Source organism: Erythrolamprus reginae, chromosome 1, assembly GCF_031021105.1.
Source record: "Erythrolamprus reginae isolate rEryReg1 chromosome 1, rEryReg1.hap1, whole genome shotgun sequence".
Lineage (NCBI taxonomy): Eukaryota > Metazoa > Chordata > Lepidosauria > Squamata > Dipsadidae > Erythrolamprus > Erythrolamprus reginae.
Window position 1 is genome coordinate 161,419,402 of NC_091950.1, and position 11,240 is coordinate 161,430,641.

An 11,240-nucleotide genomic window follows, 5' to 3' on the forward strand; every position below is an offset into this window, starting at 1 on the left:
GTCCCATATATTTTTTGCTTTGGTGAGGCCCCTTATTTCATAACAACATTCCATAGGATTTTCAGGATTTTCTTTTTTTAACAAAGAAACAGGTTGTAAATAATAAACATTCTGTAATAATAATAAGTTATGGCCAGTTATGTTTGTCACACATGGTTACAAACAAGATTTTTTGTTCACATTTTGTGAGTTTCTTGCATGTTTTATTAAAAGATGGTGAAATCAATATTTTTTTTAAAGGCACCAAAATAAGTAACTTCTACTTCACTTTTTTCTGATTAAAAAAAATCATATTAAAATATTTTTATAAACTCTTTGCCTATTATGCCTAATGCATAAGTCAATCCTACTTTCAATAGTGAAACAAAGATTTATTTATTTAGCGTATGGCAGTGAAACAAAGAAGAGCTGATTGTTCATTCCAAATGACTCATCTCATTCAACAGAGATACACTGTATAAAGTACACAAGGAGGGAAGCAGTAACCTGATGGCTGACAAGAGAAAGAAAAACGAAAGTGAAATTTGATAAAGTGGCTGAGGAGAACTCAGCATCACTTAGAGATAGTCATCAATTTGGAGACCTATAGCAGCAGCTTGATTCTTAGCTTATTTTGTTTCCCGGCTGATAACAGATATGGAAACAAAAAGAAGCCTTGTTAAGATAAAGTTGCATTTTCATATTTGCTCAACTACACTGAGTCCTGCATGTAAAAATGCAAATCTGCTTACCTTCTTCCTTGTGTCTGTATCATGTAAAAATGAACCCATGACAGCATCACAATTGTTAATTTATGTCTTATTTTATAGTGGGCTGCTGCAGAACTATAACTTCCACAACAAGTAGGACTATTGGAAGGGTTTGCTGAAAGTGTACTTTTTCATCAGCAGCATTTGGAAGGCCACAGGTTTCCTACTCGTAATAACGTTTAAAATTCTATAGGATTATGCTCGTTATGATTGCTTGTTAAGCTATTCACCTATCTCAATTATTTTGTCTTAATTGTCAATTTCTTGGGGTAAAAGAGAAATATGCTATGAAGTACCTTCTCTAAATTATGACTTAATTATTTTCAACTAAAATAATTTACTTAAAATTATGTTTTTTTGATGTTACATACCGCTGTCTCTACTTTTTTACCGTTACACCAGACATCCATTGTATCTTTCTCTGAAAAACAAAATCACAAAAGAATTGTTATATAAATTATTATATACAATTTTAACATCTTAGGAATAAAAGTTATACCCAGACCAAAGCTGTTTTGCAGTGTACATTATGTTTTATTTTGATTTAGGTAGTTCTACAAAATACTATAAATACATTTCTAATTGAATTCTGGTCCAGATAAAATTTCATTATATGCATGGCAGTTCTCCAAGAATGCTGTTTGTATAGTTACAATATACTGTAGTGCTTTTGCAGAAAATAAAAAGTTAACAGCAAACCTATACAATGTCAAGTGGCCACCAAATGCTGATGGAATATTGCGAAACAGAATCCAATGGAAGAAGAATAGAATGAATCCTTAAGAGAAATGCACTAAACTGCAACACTCTGAAGTTCTGCTTATTTATGATTGCAAGAATGTTAAATGTCTATCAATTTAATAGAATAGATTCAATCTGAAACAGGGCAATCTTTTCTATGTAAATAATGCCTTATGAAAGTAACTTGTCAATTAAAAAATACTTTAAAAAACGTATTTCTGAAAAACTCAAAATCGTCTAAAAAGTGTGATGTTTTGAAAATTTGAGTGGCTATTGAATTGGGGGGGCAGATGAGTGTAATTATTATCAAATCTATAGTTGATGCCAGTTTGACAGAAGGACTTTGATTCTGGTAATTCTTCTGCAATTAAAAGGCTTCTACCATTTGGAAAGGGCTAGAGAATGTTGCATGTAACTTTTAAAAAAAATATTATAGTAGCAGATACAGGTTGATAGTAGATCCAGATTTATTTACAAAATGCTGCTATTATCTTAAAACCAGCCTGTTAGTCAGTATCCGTAATTCTCATAGTTATGCCCATAGCCACATACATGTCCAACATGAGGTTTTCTGGATTTATATTCCCAACAATACATAGTTAAGATTCAACACTAAATGTAAACCAATGCTAGTAAACTACAAACAGCTATTAACACTAATTTGACAAATCCATTTCGGATCCAAGAGATCTTGTATGTAATCCCAAAATGTCTCCAAGGTAAGGGAGTCAGGCCTAGAAGCCATCTTGGGCACTGGATCTTCAGGCCTGCCACATTTCATGCTGTGGGAAACTGGGAGGTAGGGATTGTATGGAGCTGTGGAGCTACATAGTCAAAACAACATTCCTTTCTCTTGGAGTCAAGGTCACTCTAACCTGCACTTGGAGAAGATGTTCCCGAGAGGCATCTCCAGTTGGGACAGTTCATTGATTGGACCATGTGATGGACATGTGGGTACTGGGACAGGGGCTTGGACTTTCTTTTGGGCTGGGAAAACCCAGAAGCTTTCAGATTCAGGTTTTCTCATGTGACAATATGACATCTCTAATATATGAAACTTTGAGGAAGCTCAAGCCTCGGAGTTTTCTTTTGTTGGGGATGTTACTTGTAATGCTGACAAAGGATATATAACTAACTTGATTTTGTGCCATGAAGACATCATCAACTCTAAGCCACCACACACATTGATTTTCTATATAGTTTTCCTGAATAAATGGGTTATAGAATTTATATTGGATAAGTACCAAAATACAACTAAAATAGTACATGAACCATACAAGACTTCAGGAAACTAACATACCTAAAACAACTCTAAAATCTGTACCATCGAGGTGTAATATCCAAGTGTTTGTTGTTTTTGACCGATTCTCCAAATATTTTTTGAGACTTTTTCCATCTATTTCCAAAGTATATTCATATGCAAATCCACTGACCGCATCAATATTAATAGTAGCCTTTGTGTTGGCTGCTCCAACTGTAAATGTTTCCTTTCCCACTAATTTAAACATCCATTCTTTTCTTATTATTTCCTAAGGATGAAGAAAAGACATTTAATACAAACATATTTTTACTTCAGTTTTGAAAACATGATTGCCATAAAACCGGTCAACTTTTTTGTTTTGTTATAAGAAAAAATGATCAAATCAGATGTAATCAAATTAATTATTATCCTATCATACGGTAATATTTCCTTAACAAGAACATACAATCCAAATCATTAGAAGTAGTTATTAAATGCTAATCTAATCTGATTGTATCCCATTTCTGAGACATTTTACACTTCAGAAACAAAAACAAACTGAAGAGCAAGTTCAGAGGATGTTTACTAACATGGTGAATTATTATGGTTAATTGCAGTCAGTGAAATGTTTAGACTGGATTTAACATTTTATCCATCCATCGAGTCCTTCTAAGGATGTAGGATAGATAGATGTTGTTTGGTGGTGTTAAAGTACTGTCACGGGATGTTGATGATGATTATTATGAGTATTAAAATTTCTAGCATTTTCCCAAACGAGTAGGGTCCAGAAAGTAAACTCTATCAGGAAAGATAAATGACATGTATATAGGTTTAGATAACTGTGAGGGGAGACATGATGGCAGACTGCTAATATCTAGGGATTGTCACCAAGAAAAGGGAGTAGACTTAGAACTATCATCTAACAGGGCTGCATGAATTAAAACTATAAAAATAAGATTTAGGTTAAACTTAATCTAGAAACTGTCAGCTGTAATGTAGGTTGCCTTGTAAAGTGATGAATTTTCCTTTGATACAAGTTTTTAAAAAGAAACTGGATATCTTTATTAGAGGTGCTCTATTGGATCCTGCACTGAGAAGGAAGTTGGACTATGTTATCTCTAAAATATCTTTCAAGTCTAAAGTATAATAGTCCTGAAGAATAGATATATATGTACCATAATATACATTCTGTGAACATTTTTTCAAATATTCCTGCATACACCTCATTTTTATGTATTTGTAGATTGAAATGCTCTAGAATATCTTTTTCCTATCTGTAGGACTAATCCTACAAATGAACATTAATGTAGTTGTGCTAGGGAACTGGGTTTATGGAAGGATAGTAATTTAATTTGCTGTAAAATAAAGGTAGTGGCAGAGGGGTAGAAGCACTTGTAAGATTTGCTGTCTCAGTAACATAAATTCTTTGATCTTGGGTACTATGCTTAACTTGGACATGGGAGAAGATAAGGTATTTATTGCTGTTGTAAAGGCAATACAGTACCTCAAATCATATTTTTAAAAATATATGCTACAACAATATGCACTCACCAAAGAAAACAATGTAGCTGACCCTGACTTTTTATTTGGACAAATGTGATAGGAAGCTGGAAGAAGATGTGCTACCTCTTAGATTCTACTCACATACTTATTCCCTCAATTTGGGTTAGAAGCATTTGCAGCACTGTGTTGGTCATTTGGATGAAATAGATCTAGTCTCCTCTTCCATCTTCTACTGCATGTGCTTTTCTGCCCCCATAGAGAAGGAAACCCTACTCAGGATTGATCTTAAAGGATCATTCAAATACACTGGCAGGAGCTGGAGTTCAGTTCCCAAAAAACAAAAAGAGAGGAATCATCATAATGTCAGGATGCCCTTTTATTTACCCTTCTACTTGAAAAAAAAATACTATAGTGGGAAATGATAAAAAATGGAATGAAAGGATTTAGATAGGAAAAATTATGCCTAAAAAGCAATCTGATAAATTAAGCCATCTCTCCAATTAACTGGTTGCTCATTCATATCTGCAATATTTCTCAATTTCCCAATTTACATCTGTGTACCTTAAATAATGATTTTCTATATAATAACTGCAGCAAAACTGACAGCAAGATTCTAGTACCATGAGGCATTCATTCCTTGCACTATGCATTCAAGTGATTGTGTTTTCAAGAAACAACTGAATTTCCAAACTGATATTTGCATATTTTTCGCCTATATTAGCAAAGAAAACTAATTGATAGATTATCAGTTTAAAGCTATGAATAAATATTCTTCTAATAGTTGAACTCAACATCTGTTCAGAAGAAAGATATTTCATAAAACTTCATTGTTTATCTTTAACAATAAATTTTCAGAACTTTAATTCAACATTATTATTTATCCAATATATTTGTATACTGTGTCCCAAAGCGATTTCCATTAAAAGCAATAAAATTTAATGTTTTTGTATTTTCAAATTTTTGTAATTTCAAAAAGAATGAAATTTTTATTTAGTCTAAGCCTCCTTCTATAATTTTGATTTCAAATAAAAATTGGGTAGCTGAAAACTGTTGAAAAGACTCATTTCAGTATGTGTAAAGGGCAGTGTACATAACAATAGTGTTTCAAGTGATAGTTATTTAAGGGAACCTTAATCTATAAATACCTATCCCTCATACTTATCAAGGACCCTTCATACTTATCCCTGAAATCGATGGGTTAAAATGCTTTCTTGCTTATTTTCTTTTGGGGTCTTTTGTGAATTCTCCTGCCAGTGCTAATATATTGCCCAAATCTACTAGATAATGGTGCAACCCATCTCCTTCTCATTGTAATAATGACAGTAAGGATCTGGATTCTTGAAAAGTCTCACAAAATAACTCTCACTTTTGGCCTCAAAATTACTGCAGAGAACAAGAGCAAACGACTGGTACAGGAGAAGACAGTTGAGGAACTTTTTGATGTTATGGGCCACTTTTCTATTTATGGTAATGAAAAGAGGATTGGCTCAGTGGTTCAACAGGGAAGATCAACAGGAGAGAAAAGAATTGAAAGAGATTTATAGGATACTGACAACAATAAAGAAATAAAAAAAGAGAGAAGAAACTGGAAGTATGGCCAGAAAAGCCTATTCTCAATACCACACCTGGACATTTTACAGCCCGTAGGCCGCATCTGACTAGCAGGTGATCCCAGTCTGGTCCATAGCATTAGCAGCATTGAGGCAATGTCAATGGCCTTCCACAACAGTCCCAGTTTCTCATGTAGCCCCTTGGGAAAATTAATTGCTCAGTCCTACTCAACACCAATTAGAAAAGCTTTCTTGAGAAGTACTCTTTCAGTGAACTATGTTTTACATACACAAATTGCTAACTTGTTATTTTCCAAAGAACTGAGTGCTTTTTATGCAATTGTCTTACCTTTCCGTCTACATACACAACACGCTTTCCTGATGTGGTCCCATGTTCAAATTCAATTTTGTGAACACCATCACTCAGGCCTACTTCCCAGACAGCCACCAGGTCTGCCATTCTGTCTAGGTAACTGTAATGAGAAGAACAAAACATTTAAATATGTATCGACCTACTTCAAGCAGTATTATTCAAAAGTGAAATACACTTCTAAAGTGGCTCCAACTTAGCCCGACTCTCTTTTTGGAGGCTTAAATTATATTTACAAAGCATACTATGAAGCTCTTTAAATTATGAATTTAGCTTTTAGTAAATGTTTTAGTCGCTCAGGTATATGCATACCCTTGTCTGTGTACCTATTTATATTTTTATTACACCTAATAAGGAAAAAGTGACATTTTAAATTATATGTAACAAAAATCACTCAGGCCAATTTTTATTTTTAAACACCTTGTTAAATCCCAATCATACAGTCATTTCATTGTACTGATACAAAATCTGTTTAGAAACAGTAAGTGAACATATTTAATTGTTCCAAGCCTAAAAGATTTATTCCCAGATACCAGTACTGTATTTAAAATAATTTAAACAAATAAACCTCCAATTTTTACAATTCTCATTTAAACTCTTAAGAAAATATATTATTTGATTAATTGAGTAACCTAATGATTTGCCAAATGTAAAACTTACAAAATAATTATTAAACTTAATATACCACAGGTTAACAATAATGTGTTCAATCCTAGCCAGTTAAATCCAAATTATGTCTTGTCTTTTTGATAGATAGACATATGAGTTCCAATATCAAATTAAATACAGTAAGAGATAAAAGTCATTTCTTATCAAAACATCTTGATAAGAAAATTATATTAAATTTAGCAGAGAAATTAAAGAACCACATATATGAACATTGTATTTATTAAATTTTATTTGGTGTTTTTATTGATATTCACCATTGGGAACCTTTGTTGATTATAACACTATATACAATAAAGAGAGAAAATTATATTTGGCTAAGATTTGTTTCAAAAATAACTTTCTAATTATCTTACCCTATGGGGTATATTTTACCTTACATCTTCATTGTAATCAGTCTCCATCCAAGTTGCCATTGCATACAAAATGGCTTTTAATCCAATTAGCAGCAAAAAGAAAAAAGAAAAAAAGAAAGCAAGAAAGAAAAAAAAGCAGAAAGAAGTAGCAAAAAAAAGGTAAAAACTAAGTTACAGAGGTTTAGAATAATTGTGTTCATGACAAATCTTTTGTCCTGAGCTGGGGGAAAATGCTAAGAAAAGCATTCTAATTTTATTTCTTGATCTTGTCAATCTGTCAATGACTTGAAATTAATTTTGATACGCAAATACAGTTCACCTAGAAATTACCATAGTTACAACTTACAATCATTCACTAAAAGGCAGGCTAAACCTGTTCTTCAAATATTTGCAAGTGTGCCAGTAGAATTTGACCTTTTGACCTAGCTCAAAAGATCTTGAACCTCAGTTAAGGAATGCAACAAGATGTTACAATCACTCATTTAATGAAAATAAGAAATTTCTCAGCTGCTTTTCCAACATATCAAAGCTAATGTTAATAGTCAGCATTTTTTTCCTTCTGGTTTCTGCTTTAAACTTTTTCATTTCTGACACTTTTGGAACACAAGGCGGCACATTAAAAATATATAAATAAGGTTTAAAGCAGAAGATGTTATAGCAGCACCCACATATTTGCCCCCATGACTTGAAAAGTAAGTTACTTTTATTATAAACAAATAAGCAGAAAACTGGCATGCAATTAAAAAACCAAGCCCAATATTATATACATTTCCATGTTTTTCATTAAAGTGGCGGAAGGATTCCATATGCATCTCTAAGAAATAAAAGTTGGGATGGCAGTAATCCAATATTTGGAAGATACTTATCAATCTACATAAAAAAGACAAATGGGTAATACAGAATGCTGACAAATTAGTGAAAATGGAGTTGAATTCTAATTAATGATGTTTCATGGTAGAAAACATTTTCCACAGCAGCCACTTTAATCTGCTATTTTCTGACTTTGGCACTTTTTACATATCTGACAAGAATAGAGTAACCTGTATAAATACTGTACTTCTCTACTATGAACTAAAACAATCATTTCTATACTATGCAGGCTATAGATTTCTTTCTGTTGATGCAATGCTGAAATTTACAGAGGAATTACAGTGGAGTAAAGGAATCATACACTCCACATTAGTCTGCGGAGAGAGGCAGCATACAAATATAATTAATAATAACAATAATAATAATAATAATAATTTATTTCTAATAATTTTTATGCAATAATAGGATTTGAGATTTATATACGTGTAGTCCTCAACTTAACGACCACAAGTAAGGCCAAAATTTCTGTCACTAAGCGAGATATTTAAGTGAACTTTGCTCCAATTTAGGCTTTTGCTTGCCACAGCTGTTAAGTGAATCATTGAAGCCAGTTGAGTTAGTAACACAGTTGTTGTTGTTGTTATTATTATTATTATTAATTAGATTTGTATGCCGCCCCTCTCCGAAGACTCGGAGCGGCTCACAACAACAATACACAATACAAATCCAATAATTAAAAACAGTGTAAAACCCTTAACATAAAAAACAGTCATACATCCCAAACCATACATAAAACCGAACAGCCCTGGGGAATCAATTTCCCCATGCCTGACGGCAGAGGTGGGTTTTAAGGAGTTTGCGAAAGGCAAGGAGGGTGGGGGCAGTCCTGATCTCCGGAGGGAGTTGATTCCAGAAGGTCGGGGCCACCACAGACGACATTGTTTCGTCGACGGGATCCGGAGAAGGCCAACTCTGTGGGACCTAACCGGTCGCTGGGAGTCTTGCGGCAGAAAGCGGTCCCGGAGATATTCTGGTCCTATGCCATGAAGGGCTTTATAGGTCATAACCAACACTTTGAATTGTGACCAGAAACATATCAGCAACCAATGCAGATTGCAGAGTGTTGGTGTGACATGAGCATATCTGGGAAAGCCCATGATTCTGCACGATTTGAAGTTTCTGAACACTCTTCAAAGGTAGCCCCATGTAGAGAGCATTACAGTAGTGGAACCTCGAGGTGATGAGGACATGAGTGACTGTGAGCAGTGACTCCCAGTCCAGGTAGGGCTGCAACTGGTGCACCAGGCGAACCTGGGCAAATGCCCCCCTCGCCACAGCCAAAAGATGGTTCTCTAATGTTAGCTGTGGATCGAGGAGGATGCCCAAGTTGCAGACACTCTCTGAGGGGGTCAGTAATTCCCCCTCCTAGGATAATGGACGGACAGATGGAATTGTCCTTGGGATGCAAAACCCACAGCCACTCCGTCTTATCAGGGTTGAGTTTGATTCGGTTGACACCCATCTAGATGTGAATCTGGCTTCCCCCTTGATTTTTGCTTGTTAGAAGGTCGCAAATGAGGATCACAAGATCCCAGGCCACTGTGCAACTGTTGTAATTACAAGTCAGTTGCCAAGTTTTTGAATCACTATTGGGATGTTGAAACAGTGGTATCACTATGGGGATGCTGCCACTATGGGGATGTTGCCCAGTGACCTGGGGTCTTGTGATCTATTTATGAAAAACAGTCCTAAGTCACTTTTTACACCATTGTAACATTGAACAGTCACTAAACAAACTCTTGTAAATTGAAGATTATCTATATTCCTGTTTCTAGGGGTATGTCAACAAATATTTGGATTAACTCCTTCTGGATCGGGGCAAAAAGACTCCCCCTTCCATGTCATTTTCAGACTTAGAATAACTTTATTGTCAGTTTGAGTGTACAGTACATTAAAATGAAATTTTGTTGCATAAAGCTCTCGAAGGATCACCACTCCATAAACCTGACACTACATAAGCAGGACTAAATAAATAAATAAATACAAAATTTATGCATACAAATACAACGTTATGCACATTTGTAGGAAACGACCATTCGGCCCACTTCCCCCATCGCCCAACCATTAACCAAGACTCATGGTAAGGCTGTTCTGGGTCCGGTTTTAAACAACGCGGGATTGACTCCGGTCCCAGGATCTAAAATAAGCCGCAAGAGCGATGGAGTTTATAAGGGCCCGGCTCTACCTGCCTCAGGGACAGCGCTACTCCCGCCCGCCCGTCGAAAGCGAGGCCTCGTCCGTGTGTGGGAAGTGGGCCCCGCCGGCTGAGGAGGAGGATAGCACGCCTCCCAGCCGGAGGAGGAGAAAGGGACGGGGGGGGGGGAGCCGAGAGAAGCGGCTTCGCCCCTTCCTCCCCCCGCAAACCTCTGCGCCTCCCGCGGGCCTTCCTGTGAGCCCTGGCGAGTCTCAATATGGCGGTGCGGCCCGGCCGAGGAAAGCCGGGAAAGCGTCGCTTGGAAAGCGCAGCCGGCGCATCCCTCCTTCCCCTGGCAACAGGCACGAACACATGCGCGGCCGCTTGAGCGCCTCCTCAGCCCTTGACCGGCGCCGAACTTTCTCCCCAGGCGCCGCCTTTGGAAACGCCTCACCGGCTGCCCAACGGAGCGAAGCTCCTCCTTTGCTTCTTTCTGGGCCTTCGCCGGCTTTTCCGAGGCTCTCCCTCAGCACCGGGGCTGCCTTTTTCTTCTCGACGAACTCCGGCGATTTTGGGGGGCGGGGGGCTGTTGCCGCGAAAGGGCTTTATTTTATTTTTATTTATTTATTTGTTTTGTTTAATACACAATGAGGGTTATAGAGGATATAATCAAGTACAATGTATTAAAGGGGGAATAGAGGAGAAAATAAAGGAGTGAAATATAATAATGAGAGAATAGCAGAAAAAGAAATAGGTATAGAAGAGAAGATATATGAGATATAGGATATAGATATTACTCCGAGGAAGCCTGCAGATCCTCACAAGGATCTCTTTCCGTTCCAGCTTCTATGGTGGATCTTCTAGGGAGGGGGTGCTTTCCCTCCAGAATGTAAAACAAGCAACCGTTCCTTGGTTTAAATGGCAAGGAAATAGATTTTGTTCCTAAGAGGTCTGCAAGGGAGGTGCATAACCACCGTCTTGCCTGAACCCCCCTGTCCTATTGTCCAAATTTACCTATGCCTACTTGCTTTTGTTTATGTTTATACCATACCTATTATTTT

The 11,240-nt window shown here is 36.4% G+C and overlaps 2 protein-coding genes across 7 annotated transcripts in view; one reads left to right on the forward strand and one right to left on the reverse strand.

The window, feature by feature from the left end:
* PARP9 (poly(ADP-ribose) polymerase family member 9) overlaps positions 1 to 1,723 on the forward strand; it is a 23,831-nt gene extending 22,108 nt beyond the window's left edge. The window contains exon 11 of the mRNA XM_070730639.1: positions 810 to 1,723. Within this exon, the coding sequence (XP_070586740.1) occupies positions 810 to 830 (21 nt within the window). The 3' untranslated portion in view covers positions 831 to 1,723. The remainder of the gene's footprint in view (positions 1 to 809) is intronic.
* The window catches only part of FAIM (Fas apoptotic inhibitory molecule), a 12,494-nt gene extending 1,857 nt beyond the window's left edge, over positions 1 to 10,637 (reverse strand). The window contains exons 1-5 of one of the 6 annotated variants that reach the window (XM_070730735.1): positions 10,231 to 10,637; positions 7,195 to 7,249; positions 6,133 to 6,256; positions 2,791 to 3,019; positions 1,121 to 1,170 (exon numbers count right to left, since the gene is read on the reverse strand). In XM_070730735.1, coding sequence (XP_070586836.1) covers positions 1,121 to 1,170; positions 2,791 to 3,019; positions 6,133 to 6,256; positions 7,195 to 7,235 — 444 coding nt within the window. In that variant the 5' untranslated portion in view covers positions 7,236 to 7,249; positions 10,231 to 10,637. Of the gene's footprint in view, positions 1 to 1,120; positions 1,171 to 2,790; positions 3,020 to 6,132; positions 6,257 to 7,175; positions 7,250 to 10,230 lie in introns of all 6 variants that reach the window. The other 5 variants (XM_070730694.1, XM_070730712.1, XM_070730720.1 and 2 more) reach the window with 5 other exon arrangements.
* Positions 10,638 to 11,240: the final 603 nt, after the last annotated feature.